The 21,530-nt window shown below is 41.0% G+C and overlaps 1 protein-coding gene across 1 annotated transcript in view; it reads right to left on the bottom strand.

Moving 5' to 3' along the window:
- Window positions 1-21,530, bottom strand: part of SLC44A1 (solute carrier family 44 member 1) — a 98,985-nt gene that overhangs the window by 55,480 nt on the left and 21,975 nt on the right. The window contains 4 exon segments of the mRNA XM_048503700.1: window positions 3,821-3,935; window positions 3,938-3,959; window positions 13,539-13,681; window positions 15,629-15,718. Coding sequence (XP_048359657.1) covers window positions 3,821-3,935; window positions 3,938-3,959; window positions 13,539-13,681; window positions 15,629-15,718 — 370 coding nt within the window.

Raw genomic sequence — 21,530 nt, 5'->3', positions numbered from 1 at the left:
GCTTCAGCAGGAATAAGCAGGATATTAAATCTGAAGATGATGATGAGTCGCTCTGGGTCTCCACTGGAGAGAAAGATGGTGACTGAATGAATGAAAGAATGAATGACATCTGATGACCGCTATTATTGTCTGGATCAATATTACTGGATTGCAGCCATCTTGAGCCATGGGAAAAGGTATAAATAAAAAGAAATACTAACGGTATCATGGCTTTGTTCAATCATCACTTTCTGTCGCGTTTAGAAGATGGAAAAACAATACAAGATCCCATGACACTTTAAATATCTCACCAGATAGAAAACAAGAGTTTTGGGATGCTATACTCTTTTAACCCAACTAAAGAATGGCAATATGTAGCCAATAAAAATTTCACATTTTAATTTCAGATTTTGATAGAAATCACTTTGCAAATTCACAAAGGTCACAATTAGTTTGTTGTAGCAAAAATAAAAAACAGCAATCTTGGTACTGAAAAATTAAATTGTATTGCAGCATAAGCTTTTGTAGATTAAGGCCCTCTGTTAATCTTTATTAACCAGAAATGTGTGTTTAAATAGTTATTGCCTCTAATTGGGGAATGAACACAGTATTGCAGTACTTACATCTAAAGTTGAAAGCCTGTAAATTTTAATTGAACTCAGAATTCAAACCAATATTCTTCTGTCTAGAAGGCAGGCAAAATGTTTCCAGTTAAATGAATCAAATCCAAAACATTTAATGACAAACATTAAACTAAGACTACAGCCTTTCAATGAAATGACTGTTACTACTTCAGTGGTTAATTTGAAATTATAGTTTGCCTTGATGGTTAGAATTTGCAGCTTCTAATATGCCCTCAAGGTCAGACAAAGTGAAGACAGATTACTACATCTTTTCTGATAAAATCTGATGCCTTTGTTTAGGATTAGTGTGTTAAAGTCAATTTAAAAACCTGAGAGGATTCCTGCAACAGGTCATTTAGCTTTTAAAATCAGAGAGAGACGGGTTAGCAATAATTTATTTTTGTATTAAAGAAAAATAAAATAATGAACAGTGTGTGCATGCATACTTGTTATGTGCATATTTCTCGTTTGCTTTAGCAAAAGCTGGTGGGCTTTCCTATCTTCCTCTCGCTGCTGAAGCTTCCTGTGCCCCAAAAAGATTCTCCTGAGACCATGAAACTCTCCAGAATGGTGTTGGATATACCATGGAAACTACAGCTAGAGATGGCAATGATTAGAAATACAAGACATCTCCCCTTATACAAATGGAACTACCACCTGCTTGTGTATAATGCGTTTTGGAGCCCAAACAGATCAACTGGAACATGGTTGGAATATACAGGAAACTAGTGTGTCAGGAGGTTACCTTTGAACCATCACCGCCAATATGCCAACTTCCTATGTACAAAGAATCTATTCTTTTAATGAGAGAGCATGTGAACCCCCCCCCCCAAACACACACACATTCTGAAGTGATGCAATCCAAGAAACACTGTACAAGTGGGTCTCCTGATGGTATGCCTTGCTTGCAGCAGAAGTTTTTGTAACAAGCACAGCTTTTAGAACTGGAAATGCTCTTAATCCTGTAGATGCCTGCATGCTGTACTCATTTAAACTATGGCAAGGAAATATAATACCATGCCAACATGTAGATGTCACAGTAAACGGAACATAACTGACCACAATTTGTTCATAAGCCCCACCTTGCTGGGCAAAGACTCACAAGATCGGCAGTCCAACTGCTATTGATTGGCTGTAATAATTGTGAGGGGAAGGGGGGAGGAGGACGAGGAGGAGGAGGTGAAAGCTAGGCCAAATCAAACACCCCTCCTCTTTCCTTCCATTGGCTCAGACAGATTGTCAATCTGCTTCTCCTCTTCCAATTAACCACCTCATTAAATTCCTAAAGAAAATAAATCTTCAAGTCCTTGCCTCTCTTCCTCTGTTGTGCTCTTGCCACTTCTTCGAACTTTCAATCAATCAATGAATCTTTATTACAGTCATAGACCAGCAAAGACCTGCTTCCTCGCTTCGTTTCTTTCTCCAAAAGAAAAAAGCCCCCAAAGCTCCAGAAGAAACATGATTGTAGTCAAGTGATACATTCAGAAATATGAGGAGTAGGGGCTGAAGTACTCTTTATGGGGAAGAGGGCACAGCAGCAGGTGAGTTGGGAACTACTGAATGTACCAATATTGTGTGTGGAACAATTTCTATTGAGAATCTTAGCGAATGGAGTAAAAGCGAACAACTAAGCATGATCTTTCCCCCTGCTTTTACATTTCCCCTTGGAAGAAGCTGATGTCTCTGAAGCACATGCCCACAATAAGCCATCACAAGCAGGAAGAGGGGAGGAACAAAGAAGGGGGAGACAGAAGGAGGGAGAGCAAAGCACCACACATCACATCCATCGTTATCAGGACAGAATCATTAGAAATTTCAGCGCCCATCAGCCCTGTGTTAACATTCAGAGGGGGGAATTAGTAATCTGTAACAGCTCTCACTACATGAGATCACAGGCAAATATATGTGACCAGCCCTTTTTTCTCCCTATTGAGAGATCTAGGTCTGCTTTAAACTAGCAACTTTTCCCCCTGTGTCCAGGTGTTCTACAGGTAGAGAGTATATAGGCTTTGGGTTTGCTGTCATGAGGTACGTACTGTAGTGAGCAAGGAGCTTATGGAGATCTCGGAGGCAAGATTTGAATACAAATAACAAGGAAAATTTATTTATTTATTCACAGGTTATTCTCAAGGAATAGATATGCAGCGCAGGTCTCCAGGCAGACAAAGGAGAAATCTAGCTGAGGCACAAAATTCTAAACTGGTTGTGACTTCAGAGAGTAGTTAGGACTTTTTCACAATGCTTTCAGACACAAACAGGTTCTTATGGACTAGTTGTTAGGTTGGATCCTGTACACCCTCTCTCACTCACCCACTCTGTTTCCTCCAATATGCCTTCCCCCTTGATTGGCCGCTGCAGCAAGCACTCCTAGGGGCTCAGCTGAGTGGCTGATTTTCCTTTCAGGGGCAGGACAGCTTCCTGACAGTGTAATAATCAAACTGTTTCCAGAGACACCAAACAAAGAGACACCAAACAAAGAGTCATGCAATAGAAGCTTTTGTTCTTCAAAAAGACACACATTAAAAAAAATCAACCAATGATAACCTTGAAAGGAAACCAGGGTACGCCTATCAAACAAATTCACGTGAACTGTTCGTGCAGTTGAGCTCGTGCAGTTGAAATACTGAAGACCTCAAGGTTTCGTTTATGGTGGTGTTCACCGAAACTGAGTACTGGCACCATTTGTGGGGAGAGGGGCTTCCCAAGTCCTGAGGAGGGAATTGGTGGGAACTGGAGCAACTTCATTTATGAGTACTGGCACTTTATTAAAAAAAAAAAGCACAGGAAGATCTAATAAAATCGAAGGCAATTCTGCTCCAACACCTATTGTTAGCATAATATTGAGGCTATCATGAAAGAAGTCTTAGTAGACCAACTGCATCCATTTTAAAGCTGCTAATTAGTTTTAATACACGTGGATATAAACAAAAATAGTTCTTAACAGAAAAAGCACTCTATTGTTAGATGATGGAGATTGTCACAAGTACCATCTAAGTGGCATTCCCTCCCATGCCATCAAGTAGGGATGCTTGGTCTAAGATGGCTGCATACAACCCACACTTCTTGTAAGTATTGGTGATAAAAATGTTAAAAAATATTTTTAAATCAGGGGCATAAAGCTGATTAAACTTCTAAGAAATTAATCTCATCAATCAAGCAAATGTTGCAGCCTTTATAATATTGGGTGGAGAGGGAAACAGCACGGTACATTGCCTTACCATTAGTCTCTGCAAATTTCTGAACATCTGCCAGAGTTTTCAACTCATTTCGTGGGCACGCTGACACACACAGAGCAATAGATTTGATCTTCTGACGTACCAGGTCTACATTGCATATGGCTCCAAAAAGAACACGTACCTAAAAAAAAAAAAGCACACAACACAATACAGATCAGATTTGTTTAAAAAGAAGCCCTAAAAAACATTACAATGAAATCCTGAATAAATCTGACCTTTCTAAATCCATCAAGTTTCAACAGCAACCAAACATTAATTCCATTCTAAACATCAGCAGCAGCACATGCCCAAAGTTAACCGCAGTCTATTCCCTGCAAGTCTTCAGTTTTGCAGAAAATTGACTTAATGTACTCAAGTGCAGGGAATGATTCATCAGATAACACAAAGGAGGGATGTGCTGCGATACAGAATGAGAAGGAGTGACCTATCTCCGACTCAATCACAGACTGATCTCTAGCACGCTGAACTGCCACTGCTCATTCAGTTTCACCACCTGCCTTGCAAAGTGCATTTGACAGTTAAACAAAAAGCAGTGAGCCTTTATTGTTCCACAGCAAAGCCATCAAGATGATGATCTTCCTCCACCAACCTATAAAGTTAAAAAGTCTTGAATTTTTGGGGGGTAGCTCACAGACAAAAAAACAAACATTGCAGTGCACTTTGATGGATGAACAGTATTGTAAACAAGCTCATCTTAAATCGATTTTCCATGCTATTGATAAAGATAGCTTTAGCATGATTTTTCAATAAATGTTAAATTGTGATTAAATTGTGTTACTTAAAATTATCTTATAGAACTGCCTTCCATTTTACACATTTTGGGAAAGTAGCAGTGTATACAACATTCTAGGGTGAACTGGACCCCTGGATCTAATTCCATTTGACCTGAAAAATGTCACCACAGCTTCTGTTACAGAATACAATGTACAGTTAGGAAATTTACATGCAAAAGCTGTTCAGGTTAAAATACAAAACCCAACATAACACAAACTTGGATATAAAGATAATATTGAACTGGGCTGAACAACATGCAGAATGTACTGACGAAGGTTTTCACGGCTGGAATCACTGGGGTGTTGTCGAAGGCTTTCACGGCCAGAATCACTGGGGTGTTGTTGGGTTTCCAGGCTGTATGACCGTGTTCCAGCAGCATTTTCTTCTGACATTTCGCCTGCATTTGTGGCTGGCATCTTCAGAGGATCATAGATGCCATAGATTCTCTGAAGATGCCAGCCACAGATGGTGAAACATCAGGAGAAAATGCTACTGGAACACGGTCATACAGCCCAGAAACTCCACAACACTCCAACATGCAGAATACTTGTCTCCTAGTACAGAACTTCTCAGCCTGAGAGTCCTAACCCAAAAGTGGGTTGTGAAACCTACAGAGGTGGCTCCCAGGTTTCTGTAGATATTGATTTGGGCATGTTCTAATTCAACACCATAGTAAATACATTTGGACTTGTGGGTCACCAAACCAAAAAGGTTGGGAACCATTCGCCTAGTTCATTAGCAACAGGTTCTGCTAGACCTATGTTATACTAGGCACTCCATGTAAGCAACTTCGACTTGACATTTCTTGTGAATATTTTAAAGAACTGGAGTAAAAGGGAGGCACAAGGAACTCAAGGTTTTATGACTTAAACAGAGCTTTAATATAGCATCAAATTCCTTTTAAAATTTGGGTTCGATTGTTATTTTTCCTGGAAGATAACCCAAAACAGGTACAATCACATCAAGTTTGCTTTTTTCTCAATGCTGTACCAGCTTTAATAAGCAATTACCATGGTTCTCCCTGTGCTAGCATAGGGAAAAAATAAAGACAAAAGAATAATATTCTGAAAACAAGTTTCACTGAAATCCTATCAAGTACATGATTCTTAATGAAACATTATATGCTAGAAAAGGCTCTTCCTGATGCACAACAAGCATGTCATATACCCTGAGTAGAAGGTTTTCAGTGGAGTTGAGGTTTTCAGGTAAATTACTGCCATATAATGTTTCCTAATACCTAAACTTGAAACCCTTAGCACACACAATAAGTACTAGTACTTATTTTCCTTATTTCTTTTGTAAACTATGTAAATTTCATTTTAAAAACATCTTGGCATGTTAAGAGATTACCAACTGCCAAAATGAGGATTTGTTAATTCTGAATTTCAATAATAGGAAAGCTTCAGAGTTTTACTTTATTTCCCAAAAGTATACTCTGAATACCACAGATGTGAATATGATCATTCTATTCAGTATCTCTCTAAGGCTCCTTCTGCACATACAGAGTAATGCACTTTCAATCCATTTTCACAACTGTTTGCAAGTGGATTTTGCTATTTCGCACAGCAAAATCCAGCTGCAAAGTACGTTGAAAGTGGATCGAAAGTGCATTACTTCTGCATGTGCAGAAGGGGTCTAAAGATTTATATTAGGCCCTAGTAAATTTTACTCACTATTGCTATGTCTGTTAACAACAAAAAAATAGGTGCACAACAGCATTTAGAACTCTTAACCCATCCCCCCCCAAAAAAATTGGAATTACAAGGGCTTTGCTGATGCAGGTGGTATTGCACTCTAATATACACACTTTAAAAAGAGGATCAAGAATTTCTAACTGCTGGTAATCTTATTAATTAATTTACTTTATTTATGTCTCGTCGTTGCCCCCATTGGAGACCCAAAGTGGCTTACATCATTCTCCTACCCTCCATTTTATCCACAAAGCTCAACAGCCCTTTACAGTAGGTTAGGCTGAGAGTGTGTGACTCTCCCAAGGTCACCCAGTAGACTTCCACGGAAGAGTGGGAATACGAACTTGGCTTTTCCCAGATCCTAGTCTGACTCTTTAACCGCGACACAATCTGTGCAGTGAAGTGCCAGCACACCAGAGAAGAATGTACTGCAGGCTTATGAACTGATAGGAAAGATGAAGATTAAAGATCGTATGCTATTAAGTTCCACAATCATTATTTCCTTTGTTGTCATAGCATCTGTCCCATTATGTTCCTTTTTCACTGCAAATCATATGTATCGAAATGATATTTATTGTATCATAATTTGTTAGGGCCGGAAGTGGGGTTTACTGGGGGAGAGGGGGTTGATACTGTTAAATACTTATATCCATCACTGTTCTATTGCTTCCCTTGCTGATAGTCCTGAGAAATTCTTCAATTATGCACATATAAACCAAGAGTCCATGGTAGATCTCAGTTCTTCTTTAAAAGCACAGCAAGCCATCGCTGTAACTGAACCAGTCTTGAATCAGAGATTTAAGTACGTGCTGCTCAGGTTTTCCAATTCCATTGATTTCTTGTCATTCCTCTACACGTCTCTATACCGTCAAACTGCCATGCTAAAGAAACAGCAAGCAGTATACTCAGTGAGAGCCCCATTACAACAATTCCAAAGGCAAGCTTGATCATTATCCCATCTATACCAATTGTCTTCTGGGCTTACCATATTAGCTCATATATACTCTTAAGTGCTCTAAAGACAGTTGAATCTCTTGTGCTCTTAATGCAATATATATTCACAGTGAGGAAACTGCTTTATTCTTTTTCTGATGCGTCCTACTGCTTATATGGAGAATAGGGGCTTACACTTAGGATCATGCAATATTTACTGTTTTTCCCCACGCCGCATCAATGTGCCTCCCCCTATCTACACCTTAAATATCCTTTAAAATACTATTTTATTTATAAAATACAGGTTTGCTTTTTACCGGACTGTCATTACTGAGCTCATGCACACAAAATGAAACTCAGAAAAGGTGCTATATAAATGCTAAGTATTACTAAACCTGCAAGACGGAGATATTCTACCAGGCCTATGGTTGAGGCAGATTTGTTACATCATTGATATTTTTATTCTATTTACCTTTATTTATTGTCTCATGCTTTATAAGTTGGTTGGTTGTGGTTCATTTTCCCCTTCCTTGGTTGGTCACCAGTTAAATGAATTAACTGGGCACCACTTAATATTTTAATTGTTTACTATTGTGATTTTAAACTGTTTATGAAACATTTTGGTTGTATAATTGTTATGCTGTTAGCCATCTTGAGTTATTCCAAGCCCTTCTCTTAAATCAGTCATTTTGCAAAGTTTCTCCTGAACAGTGGGGTGCTGTCTGGTTTCTGGGCTGTATGGCCGTGTTCTCGCTGCTAGAACACGGCCATACATCCCGGAAACCAGACAGCACCCCAGTGATTCCGGCCGTGAAAGCCTTCGACAATACATTCTCCTGAACAGTCATGTTAGACTTTTCAGCACTATCAGTAAACCCTAGTGTTAAGATTTTACAAGTGCCTGCTTCATTCAGTCAAGCAAGTTAATCAGCTTCTGGAAAGATCTCTCTGTTTCTTCTTCATGCAAAAGAGGAGAGAGAGACACATATAGGGTGAACAGAAACCCAGACTGAGCACTTGCATAGATAGAGTTTATTGTTCCTATATTTAGTGTACATTCATTTGTTATCTAGTAAAGTTATACAAAACAACTCACTTGCATCTCTGCCCTATTGAGAGCCAGTGTGGTGTAGTGGTTAAGAGCAGGTGGATTCTAATCTGGAGAACCGGGTTTGAGTCCCAACTCCCCCACCAGAGTTGCAGAGGCTTATCTGGTGAACCAGATATCTTTCTGCACTTCTACATTCCTTGGGCTAGTCACAGTTCTTCAGAACTCTCTCAGCCCCACCTACCTAACAAGGTGTTTGTTGTGAGGAGAGGAAGGGAAAAGAGCTTGTAAGTCACCCTGAGTCTCCATACAGGAGAGAAAAGCGGAGTACAAATCCAAACTCCTCCTCCTATTATTTACTCTGCTAATTCATGGAAATACAACACCTACCTCCTTCAATCAAGTAGCTTTCTCTCTTCACTTTTTAAATAATCCTCAGAGCCTTTAACTCATTAGATGGCTTTGGCAAGAATTATTCTCTCAGCTTCATGCGCCCCAACTCAACCCCAGTGTCAGGAGAACAAATGGTTGACTTATGGAACTTTGTAAGGATTACTGAGCATGCACGCTTTGGATATTAGAAATGAAACACTGCCCAGGTTTACTAATTGGAAAACTGGCAGAAAATGCTATGGTCCTAGACCTGATGCCGTGTGAAGGAAATTATTCCTGAACTAGTTGAAGATTCTAGATCATGTTATGTTCCAAAGTTCAAAACAATATTTTAAAAAAGGGTATTTGACAGGTTCTATCTGAATATTTACTATTTTTAATCAGTCAGTTTTTCTGAATAGTTCTATTTTCTGAAATTGAAATGTTTAACTCATTGAAGTATCTTCGAAAGAAATGCGAAAAGAGTCAACTAATTTACAAGAAGTTACAGCCTTTTCCTGCCTTTCTTCAGCTGCAAGTTATGTTCCGTTTTTTTCAAAAAAAGAAAAGAAACACAGAACACTAAGAATCTCTTCTTTTCCCTAATATGGTTCGAAAAGACAACACTTAAAAATGGACTTAAAAAAGAGAAAATACAGGAAAATTGTGTACAATACCCAATCTTACACTAAAACCATCTGCTAAGTCAGCTGCTAAACAGTCGGAGAACTTTTTGTAGAAAAAAATGACAAAAATATATGAAGTGTATTAACGCTACTAGCAATTAATATTGTACTGTACTCTTGAAGAGAGGTTCCTGAACCAGGCTAAAGGTCTATTTAGTCAGTCCAAAATATGATCGATTCATTATAGGATGCTGAAAGAAACTCTAACAAAGCAGCTATAATCTCATCTAAGGAATATGGCTCTCATATCGAAGAATAGTAGTATACTCTACAGACAGCTCACATAGAAAAGACAGCTCTGCTCATTAAGCCTACAACGGATTGCTCAGAAAGGGATAATATGGAAACACGCCTCCCGCCCACCCCCACCTCAACAAGATTCTCTAAGCTTTCTGGAGCTGCACCAAGATGTTATCTTTTCTGTCTCCCCTCAAGCATCTCCGCTGCTCTGAACATGTCAAGCTCTTGGAGCATATTTACTACACCATTCTATACATAGTTGTATTCCAGACTAAGCCCATTCATTTCAGTAGGACAGACTGAAGGAGCTCCACAGAGGATTGAATCATCAGTCTTCATCCAAACATTTATTGAGAGGGGTTTTTTCTTTTGCTTGCAGTTTAGTTACAAGGTCACATTTTGCTATGTAACTAGGGCTAAATATATATAGAGTTCCCTACTTAGCCTGTGGCTGTATTGGTAGTTTATTCTGTGATCAACACAAGGGTACATTCTATTAGACAGGATGGTTTATATCTGTGGCTCCCAAACCTTTGGAGCACAAGCATCCCTTTAGAATATCAAAAACAATTCTCAGACCCCCTCCCCCCAATGACAGTGGCTGTACTATTAGTATCTGTTGACTGAGAAAATGCACAATGACAAAAGGATCAAAATAACAATGTTTAGTGGATTTCCAGAACCTTTGCAATAACTTTAAGACTCCCCAGGAGTCCCTGGGCCCCATGTCAGGGAACCACTGATTTATACAATGTAACAAAAGTCAAAAGCAGAAAGCAGAATCCTATGTTGTGACAGCTTTTATACTGCTGATGAGTTACTTCTCAACAGTTGGCAAAAGAGTTTCTTATGGTCGTGACTACCATACCTGATTTTCACCACTTCATGGGCCAGAAGGGGAATAACAGATGAGCTATACTTTTCCTAGAATAACATTTGACTCAATTGTTTTTGGAAGGCCCTAAGTTCACCATCATTACAATACAATAAAACTTACTACGAGAAATGTCACCATTACATACAGAAAGATCCAATCTTCATTTTCCCTTCAAAGTTCCACTTCTTCTTTGTCAAGAAGTGAGGTTGAACCTAACCAACCACAAACAGTGTTCTCCTTTTGGAAGAAAAGTTTCCCACTACATCTGTGATCAGGGGATTATAAAGAAAGGGGGCACAATGTGAGGAGGGGTATACAGTACATTGTAGCAAAACTGCCCCCTTTCACCAGCAAAGCAGAACCTTGCAACCTTTCCTGGCTGACAGGGCTCCCAGTCCCTTTGAGCTGAAGTTACTGCCATTAAGAACAAGGTTTTCATGCAAAGCCACTTAAGGATTCTCTTAATGGTTCAAAGGGACTAATGGTGACATCTGATGATACCATGGGTAGCCTCCATGTAGGAAATCAATTGATGACGGAGGACTTGTCTGAGCAACCCCTTTTGGGAAGCGGACAATGTATGGTTGTTTTGTCAAGGGAATTCCTGCTACTTGAGAAAGAATAGGACGAACAATGCTTGGATTTAATGGCTATCTATACCCGTATTAACTTTCTTTCACTAGGTTTCTTTTTTGTTTTGCCTTATTTGCTTTCCAAATTTCTGGGATTTGCTCACTGAATTTTGAGGTCAAGAAGTTAGAAGATGAGTGAATTACAAATGTACATTGTTATTCAACAATCTGATTGTAGCTATGTTTTACTTAAAGTGAAATAAAATAATATTTTATATTTGGCTGTGCCTCTGTTCCTTAATATTTGTTATTTTTACCTCTTGTCCTTTTCATTGTGATGAAGTTTGGACTAATTTATTTATTGTTATATTTATACCCCACCCTATGCCCAAAGGGCTCAAATCTGCTGAGCAATATTGTCCACAGTATAATCTTAGTAGCATGATTCCTCTTTTACTTTCAGTTGCCATGGGGAGCAATTTTGGCTCAGTGGATGAACATCTGCTTGGAATGGGGAAGGTCTGGGGTTCAGTGGTCAGCATCTCCAGTTATAAAGGCCAGGTAAGTGACAAGAAAGAACTCTACCTTAGACCCTAGAGAGCTGCTTCTGGTCTAAGTAGCCAATACTGACCATGACAGATCAACAGTCTCCATACTGCCAACAACATTTGTCACTGTCCCTACACAGGTCCTCCACAGCTTCATTTTCAATCGTCTGTTTCTCATACTGGCAAAGAAAATAGCTTTGTGCTCTTACCAACAATAAAGTGCTAAGGGATGAAATGTCAGATGACGAACCCTCCACTAATAAGGGAGCAGGACAGTCCATCCCTGCCCCCTCCCTCACCTGCATGCCACCCCTCCCTCCCTCCCATTCCCCTCCCCTTGCATGCCACCCCTCCCTCCCTCCATGCCACCCTTCCTCCTCCTTCTCCTTGGGTGGGTGAGCCATGACCAGATGTCGGGGCCCCTCCCTCCCCTGCATGCCACCCCTCCCTCCCTCCCCCTCCCTTGCATGCCACCCCTCACTCACTCCCCTCACCCTCTCTTGCATGCTGCCCCCCACTGTAGGATCTGTGTGGCTGCTGTGGGTTAGCTACCTTCAACAATAGTTCCCCTGATCCAGCAAGGATTTTCTTATGCTCTTGATAGCTGGATGAGTAATGCTCAATATAGATTTATATCTGCATTTGGAATATATAATGCCTGTCCCCTTTGCCTTGCTGCCACTGCTCTGGGGCTTCAAAAATCCCCCCTCCCTGCCCCAGCAAGCCCACCCTGCCCTCATCCCCGGTCCTATCTAGGCCTGCTGTATTTCTTACTCTACAGAGGGCTTTACTGCTAGTATTTAAATATCACTCCCCAGGATTCCATTTACTCTTAAAACAAATATATTGGAGATGTACAGGTTGCAGCCTGCAATCACACACAACCCTACTAACTACTGTGATATTATTCAGGGCACAGCTGCATCACAGACACAAACTGGTTTAATAGTCCTTCCCTATCCACAGGGAACTGTAGTAGTATGACATCCTGCAAATTCTCAGTACCTTCACAGACAATTCTCAGGATTCTTGTGAGTAGTGGAGCCATAATACAAAATAGTAACCTGTACTAGCAGGGATAAATATGCTTCAAGGCATCTTCCTAAATAAAAATGGCATAATTTTTTCAAGAATGAGCAGCCCCAGAGATGAAAGCACTCAGCCTACTTCTGAAGATAATCAACTTCTAGCCAAAAACAGGAAAAGATCCATAACCTCTACAGAGTGACTGTTTCGGGTGAGTTTTTACCCCACGATCACCCCAGCCTGAAAGAACAACAGCATCTGAGGATAGCAACAAAGGCTCTGGTAAGACAATGTGATAACAACATCGGCCCCCCAATAACTTTGGCTACTCCTTATCACCAAGAAGAGAGTAGTGGAGTTCTGTGACCACAGCACAAGGGAAGCCCTGCATCTACAGAGGCAGAAACTGGTGACTGTAGCCTCAGTACTCTCTATGAGCAGAGGAGGGGACTGCCCTGTGGTTATTACAGCTCAAAGTACAAACTGACACCCAGAGCAGAAACAGCAGGAGACTAGACAATAAACTAGCAGCTGTCTACCATGTGTGTAGGTGAGTGTGGCTGATGGTGAACGCAAGCACAGTGCTGGGTTACTTGCATTAATTTTATGGGCCATATTGACGGTCAACCAAAATGAAAAGACAGGCAAAAAATCTTTTTAAAACAGCAATGAAGAGATTCCAACTTTGTACTTACAAGTACACTGTTCACGGGGATGCAAATTGGTTAAACATTACATTGTTACTGGTATTCAGGTGAAGCAGCCATTAATGACAATGACTCCCTGAAAAACATGCAGAACTTGAACTTGCACAAAGAAATCAATTATTATTATTATTATTAACCAAGTCAGTGTGATCCACAGCCGAATGAGAGCGGATTCTATTTCCCAAGCTATTGAAACAAAACAATAATATTGAGATCAGATACTCACTTCTTTTCTGTCAGGTCTAAACCACTGTTGTCGATTCCCTCTATTTTTACATTCTTGTGTCCGCAGATATTTCCGTAACTGTCATATCCTGAAGTCAATCTTGCAGCTGCTCCAGTAGCTATTGAAAAGCCACAAATAAGACCCTGGGAAGAAAGGAGAAGAGAATGAAAGCTTTCAATGGCAAACTGTATTAAGAACACAGTTCTTTCTAACAATGGCCTGCCAAAATGTCTATGAGGTGTACAAAACAGAAATGCCTCTGTTCCAATTTCACCCTCTCTTTGAGATGTGTTTGATGTTTGTCATTTGATAAAGAAAACAGCCTACCCAAAACGAAGCCTGTAGCATTCCGGGTATTGTGAATGTGTGTGTATTACTTACATAAAAGATGGGATGTCTCAAGTCTGCCTCTGAAGCATACAAATAAAGAGAGCTTTATTCAAGATAGCCTTGGCCTGAGATGCCATAAACAGATGGCAACAGTGGCCAGGAGTGCATTTTATCAATCCCACTCATTATGCTGGCTGCACCATCTTCTCAGCTATGAACCAGCCACTGTCCTGATGACTTCCAAGTGGGATTACTGTAATACCGAGAAGGAGGTTCAGCAGAACACACCTAATGCAGAAAACATCCATTAGCCCTTCACTGGGGACAAAACAAGGGGATCCTATCACACTGACTCTTGCTAAATTTCCAAGTCCAATTCAAAGTGTTGCTGATCATCTTAAAGCCCGTGTCCAAAGCCCGTGTCATGCTGCCACCATCCAATCAGCATGACACCAATGAGGAGGATAGCACCTGAATGGATCTACCTGAGCCTGATCCAGTATTTAAGAGTTGAGTGTGGCTTTAGCAGCCTCCAAACTACCCAAGGTCCTCCAGCAAAGTCCAGCTGGGCAGAAGGAATCAGCCTTGCTGGTAGTGATGCCATTTTATGAGAGCTATTTATTGTTGAGCACCCAGCCATCAGAGGATACCTAAATCCCTTGGGAGTAATTCCTTCCACAAATACCTCCCTATTCCCTAGTTGCAGCGGGAGAGAATCTTCTCCACGTGCCAAGGATATTAAAGCATATGAGTGCTCAGAACACAGTCCTTTGAGTGGCATCACCACAATAATGGAAAAGGTTCACCCTGACAACACCCTTGTGCAGCTTCTTTTGTCATGGTTTAAGACCTCAACAAATCCCACCATCACCCCACCTCACCTCAGGATTTAATATTCAAATGCTAACTCTGGTATGACAGGAGAAGGGTGTTTTACTTCAACAGTACTAGCTGGTGAGCTAGTTTTTATGTTTGAACTGATATTTTAACATGAATTCTGCCTAGAGCTCTTAAGGAATGACATTTCGGGAAAAATAAACCATGAAAGGTTGAAAGGATAGAGAAGCATGCAAGTATGTTTTAAAGCAGTGCTTCAATTGAGTGGGTCACATTCTGCATAAAGAAGTACGTTTACAGAAGGGGAACCTCACAACAATTCTTACCACCTCCAAGAGACATGCTGATTGTCTCACAAATGCTCTTTAATCAGTATAACTAGTATTCTGTCACTGTTTTTTAGCATAATCAAAGCTGTATCTTAAAATTAATCTCCTCGCGAGTAGCCAAAGAGCACTGGCATAGTGCACAAGGGGGCTAGAGTCCTGGGCGCCACTTCCTGGGAGGCACATTGCCACTCTCTTCCCCCACCATCTGCACATGGGTCCCAAACTCCATGTGGAGCTCAGGAGGGGGCCACACCCTCACTGCTCTGATCTCCATGTGGTGATCAGGCTGTGGCTAGCATCACACTTGACTTCCATGTAAGATGGGGGCGGGCGAGCCCAGCTGGCCATGCTCCCAACCTTCACATGGAGACCGGGCATAGATTAGGCACATGAGCCCAGCTAGCCCAAGCACTCAGCTGTACTCCCCAATGGGGCAGGTCAGCTGTGGGAGAGGGAGGTGTGATGCCCAGGGATTGCCCTGGACACCGTTTCAACAAGCTACGCCCCTGCCAAAAAGTCTTCTGATCCTGTGGTGGGGAACTGAAATACGTAAGAAGATGCCCTTTTACTGTAAGCAGATGCCCTTTTACTTACCATTCCAATACAAAAGAGAATGAATAGTAGCAGCCATGGGATATCTGTGCAGCTGCGATCCTCAAGAGGCTTCCACTCTCGCTTGGAGCTCTAGCATTTTGTCAGGGGGAAGGGAAGGGATAGGGAAAAAAGGAAGGGGGAGAAGAGAGAGAACAGTTATACAAGGCCATTCACATCTGAGGTCTGAATGTAACAAAAGGTGAAGGACAAGTTGTATTTGAGGCTGGTGCAATTATCAGTGGTTACGCTGCTCACTGTTAGGTGGACTCTAATGATTCTAGGGCTGAGTACTAAAAGCATCTGGAAATTAATTTCTATCCTTGTTTTCATCAGAGGAGAATAAAAGAAAAAGTCACTAGTGAAAACAACTGGAGACTAACTCATAGAGGTACATGTGTTTCATGCACCTCTCCCCTCACAACTGAAAGAATGAACGACCTCCATTGAAAAAGTGGTTTCAATATATCACAGGTTTCAAATATCACTGGTTTCACACGACAATCATCACTTAATTAAGTGATGAATGGTTACCAGAGCTACGAATTCATTTTGTATACAAATACTCCAGTGTGAACCATCCAACTGAATCATGAAGTCGACTGTCACATTCATTTTCAAACACATGTGCATTCTGAAGCATCACACTTTTAGTTTTCATGCATATTCAAAATAAATGCAGAAACTGTACCCCCAAGACAGTGACAACCACTGATGGGGCTTTTCTCTCGTACAGAGTTTTCTATGAGACATATTACAATCCCACACATCCTTAGGTGAAATTTCCCATACTGGATCTCTATGCTTTTCCCATTAGCCCATGGTTTTGGGAAGTTATTCATCTGTTTGAGACAGTAAAGCAAGAACATACCAAAGAGAAAAGGAAACGAAGACAGCAATAAAACACATGTTTTCTATTCTTGAATGCAGTGGGAAATAGGAAAGCCGCCCGGTTGGTCAACACATTTGTGATTCAGAATCCCTCCACAGCTTTTACAGACACAGTAAATTTCTTTACAAAAAGGATAAATGAATAAGCTTTGCACAAACTACTCCATTCAAACACCACAGGCAGGATTACTGAACAATACAGGGGGGAGAGATGCATTGTTAATGAAGGCAATTGCCCTTCATTCTTGAAGGTGAAGATGCTTCCCTGTGAAAGGTTAACCTTAAGTTTAGGGTTGGCTTTTGTAAAAGTCAACTGTTCTGCTGTTGGTGAGGCAACTTTCACAAGAAAAAACATTTATTGTTAAGTTGTTAAAGCTTCAAAAATACAGTTATTGCTGCCTGTGTAGTTAAAAACAACGAGCACAAGAAGACCATCAGTGATGATTCATGAATGAAGGGAATCTCCTCCATCCCTCAGCTCTCTTGTTCCACTCCTGTTTTTCCCAAGGTCATTTTGCTCCTACTCTCCCTCCCCCAAACCCAGTCTTCCTGCCTGTCATCCCATCCACTCACACCTCATCACACCCGCTGTCTCCAGCTCCAATTTTCCTCACTAGGCTTTCCAACTCCCATTTTTCCCAGCCCACCCGCATTTTGTTCTATTCCCCACCCGCTGCCCAAGGTTTCCAGTTAATTCTTCTTTCATTTTCCACTCTTGTTTTCCCCTCCAATACCACTATTTCCCTCCTTCTAGTGATGGCTGCCATTTTGGGTTCCTGCAACAATTTAAAATGTCTCCCAGATTTCTCCTGGTTACAGGCACATAATGCATGTGCATGTGCAGAAACTGCTGCTACAGTTTTAGACTATTTTAGCCCCCTCCTTTATTTTTAACCTTTTTGCATTTTTCTGCCAATTTGGTGCCGCTGTACAAAATTTTGATCTGTACAGGAAGGGTGGGCGGGAAACACACAGCTATTAGAAATGTGATCAGTTCATCACAATTTAGATTCAGGTATACAATGATTTTAAACTACCTTTCCTTAGTAATTGGAAAAAGAAGTCAATAAATTGAATGTTGTTAATCAAAACGTTAAGTTTTCATAAATACCTTATTTATACAGACAAACTTGTTCATCTTCACCTACTCACAGGGAAGATCAGGACAGAATCCAGGGAAGATACCTGCTGAATAAATTGCCAGAACATGCACCAGGCAATATGAACACCTGCCTATGTTTTCGGAAAGCACCTCTGAGGATGCAGTGCATTTCCAGAGCTGTTTGCCACAGATATTGTCTGGACAAAAAAAAGAAATGGTTTCTATTTCAGTAAAGAACAAAGAACTGAGTGAAACGTCCAGTCTGAAACCTTGGAAGTTGGATCTCTGAAAAAAACTTAACTGTTTGATTACAGAGTTCTGATAAGATTGGTATGCCATGCTTTTCAGTTCTTACAGTTTCATCATTATAGGAACTGACAGATTGGTCCACTATATATATACACTTATGACTGCAGATATTTCACACCACTTTCTCCTTCCAATCATTCTCACAAGAACCATACGAGGCAATCAGGCTGATGGACATATGTAGCCAAACTAAAGTGAACAGGAAACACAATGGAGACGCTACAGCACCCATAACTAATATTTTAGCCGCTTTTTAAAATGCACATGAAAGGACTTATTTCAAGGAACCCCAAGTGGTAAGTGTCCAACATTTAATTTACTCTCAGAGCAATCCAGCAAACAAACAGCTGGCCTGGGATTCGAATTCAGGTCTCTCCCAGTCAAATGCAACTACTGTTCCCTCCTGTTCAGATAACTGCTGTTTTAAATCCACTTTTAGGTCCATTATTCATGGAACGCTTACCTTGGGGATCTTTGCTGTGCCGGGGTGGGGTGTCTCCTCACATTTCTCTGTTTACACGCAAGGAGATACTCCACTAAGAACTGTGCAGCTTGCCTGCTGAACTCTTCCAGGCCTTTCATATTCTCACTTCTCTTAACTCTGGCCATCAACTCACTCTTAAAGGCACACAGTTGCAAGATTGCTGGCTTTGTAATTTGAATTACTGTTGAATCGATATTGCTGTTATTGCAGCTATATCAATATAGTAGCCCCTTTCCAAAAATAATCCTTCCCCAAAGAAAGAGGCAAAGCAATTCCCCGGACCACATGTGCTGAAAAACTGATATTCTCTCTCCCCCTCACCTTCCATGTTGTAAAACTGATATTCTCTCCCCCCACCTCACCTTCCATACACACAAATACACACACACACACTTCCCACTGCTACCAAGGGAGGAGAAAGAGGCTTCTTATTTTGATATTTCTTAGTATTTCAATATTTCTGTATTAGAGCTATCATTATTTCTTTTTTAACAATATTTTTATTAATTTTCTCAAATATAATTCACAAATATGAAAAGGAGATGTAGAACAAGAAAAAGAGAAAAAAGAAAAGACATACAGCTACCCATAAGTTACATACATTCTAATACACTGGATCTTAACATTATAACATTAATATCATTTAGAGAGATTCTATAATTTTAAAATTATACCTTCCAACCCTTTGTTCCAAAACAGCAAAAAGATCTATCATTATTTCTATAGATATAATATGGTACATGCCTCAAGTTGAAATAAAGTTTTAAAAATCTATCCCGATCATTGGAGAGGGTGGAAGTAATGTGGGGAAGGTGGGGTGAGCAAAAAGACGCCCTGCTTGTACTACCCAGAGAAACACCAACTTGTCCCATGAATGTAAATGAGCATCGTACAACCTCCACATCCGCTTCCTGCCACCCTCCTTGTCACACTTATAGTACGTGGATTCACACCATTCCTGGAAAATGGGGTGGGTGCAGGCTGAGTGCACGAGAACATTGGGTGTATGGTGGGACCAAGCACTATTAGTATATTAAGAGATCCATATGAGAATGTAAAGGTCAGTGTGTTTTGGCTAACCCCATGTGGTTCAGCTTCTTTTCTTTGACTTCCATTTGATGGCTATCGAAAGATGCATGCAGGACAAGTAGAAGGAAGGAGCCAGCAACATGGTGGGGTGGGGGGGGGGAGGGAAAGACATGGATGGCAGTGGGAAGGAGTGGGAAGAGTGAAGCTAGGTAGGGAAGATGTCTGGGGCAAAGCTGTGCTCACTGGCAAATCTGTCCCGCTCTTGTAGCAAAGAAAATTAAAGTGGCTCTAGAAGTGGTATCACTTGCTGTGGAGAGAATGGAAAGTGAAAGTGGGGCTAGGGGAAATATGTCTGTAGACGAAATCTTGCTGCAATGGGCATTTGCCCCTGCAGCGTGGCCAACACCAGGTGCATCATTAGCCTGAGAGTCCTTGATATTCACAACCACCTTCTCCCCATCACTCAGACATACACACACTAAACTCCTTATCAGACAATCAGTCACATTAGCAATATCTGCCTCGAGTCTCACTAAAGCAGTCTCGAGTCTCACTAAAGCAGATTCCGTATGGGCCAAAAACAGCGGTGTGAAAACGGTGTAAACCCTTTTACACCGTTTTCACACTGCTGTTTTTGATCCATGCGGAATCCACCTAAGAAAGAATGAAGAAAACCAATGCATGAAAAGTATGCATGCAAGTTGAAGTTGTAAGTTTTTGAGGGGTTTTTTTAAAAAAGGATTTTTTTTACCCAGTATATTTTCCCAAGCCTTTCTATATTAGCAAAGTTTACTCATGAAAGGTCATCCCACCCGGGAGGTGCAGGAAAGGAAGAAAGCAACTTCCTTCTGCAATCACGGAGGTAGCTGACAACACAGGTTGACAGAGACGGATTGCCTAGATTCAAATCTAGACCAACAAGATTTTCAGGGTATAAGCTTTCAAGAGGCAAAGCTCCCTTCGTCAGATACAGATGGATTAATTTCTCTTGAGAGCTAAGACATTACCCAGCAACCTTCAGTAACTGGAAGTTATCCAGCAACTTCCAGAATCACATTACATACAATTCCTACTCCAATTAAAGGTTAGCAAATTCTCATCCCTGCACTTCATGCCATACAGGTAACAACCACCCCACCCTGACAGATGTTTAAATAAAATGGTCACTGAAAAATAGATCAATGCAGAGTGAATGCTAGTTTGTTCTTCTGATTGCAATCTGGCAATGCCACATTTTCCAAGCAATTTGCCATCTTCCAGAAGTTGTGAAATAGAAAATGGCATTTTATTTATTTCCATTTCTTCTGGTTCTGGACACAGGGGTTTTACTTGGCATGTCTTTCCCCTTCCCGCCCCACCCCCCACCCACCCCTGACTATGACCAGCTTTACCATTTCAATCTGAGAGGCAAGCTTTGAAATCACTTATTCATCTTACTTGATATTGTGTATTATAGATACGAGGCAGATGGAATCATGCTGTAACTGTTGGGGAGGGTGGTATATATGAGTTGTTGGGTGCACTTAGTAGTCATTCTAGCAAGCTTTAGATGGTCTGAGCAAAGGAGTTAGGCACGTACACTGTTTCTAGAGGAACTAAAGCTACAGTTGTATGACTGAGGCCAAAACAGAATAGAACCTAGAATAGACATGACAGAAAGCTAACCAGGAGGGAAAATGCAGGCACCGTACCAGTTGAAGAAAGTATGGCAGGCAGTTTAGCATCCTCCTTCTGTTACAAAATGCTGACATGGAAGGGAGGCTAGCAGGTCATGAAGCTATAAAGTAGGGAGTCGAGAGAGGCTCTCTCTCATCTGACCCTAAATATTCAGGAGGATTAGGGCCAGCAGTATTTGTTACCTGCCTATGTTCCAGCCTCCTATCCATGACCCAGTGGAATCTACACTCGGCTTGCAGAACTTGAACCCAAGGCTCTACTGCTCTACTGTCTTAGCTCATGCTCTCAAACTCCCACATCCCATGTTTTATATAACCTTCTGTGGCACTTTCTGAGCTGTTTCCTGCCTTATTTCTCAGGCTCTGTTCCTGAACAGCAAATATTCTCAGAATCTGAGACCGCCTGATTTTGGT

This window comes from Sphaerodactylus townsendi, linkage group LG07, assembly GCF_021028975.2.
Source record: "Sphaerodactylus townsendi isolate TG3544 linkage group LG07, MPM_Stown_v2.3, whole genome shotgun sequence".
Lineage (NCBI taxonomy): Eukaryota > Metazoa > Chordata > Lepidosauria > Squamata > Sphaerodactylidae > Sphaerodactylus > Sphaerodactylus townsendi.
The sequence above is the reverse complement of the archived record's forward strand: the minus strand, read 5'-3'. Positions and strand labels throughout refer to the sequence as shown.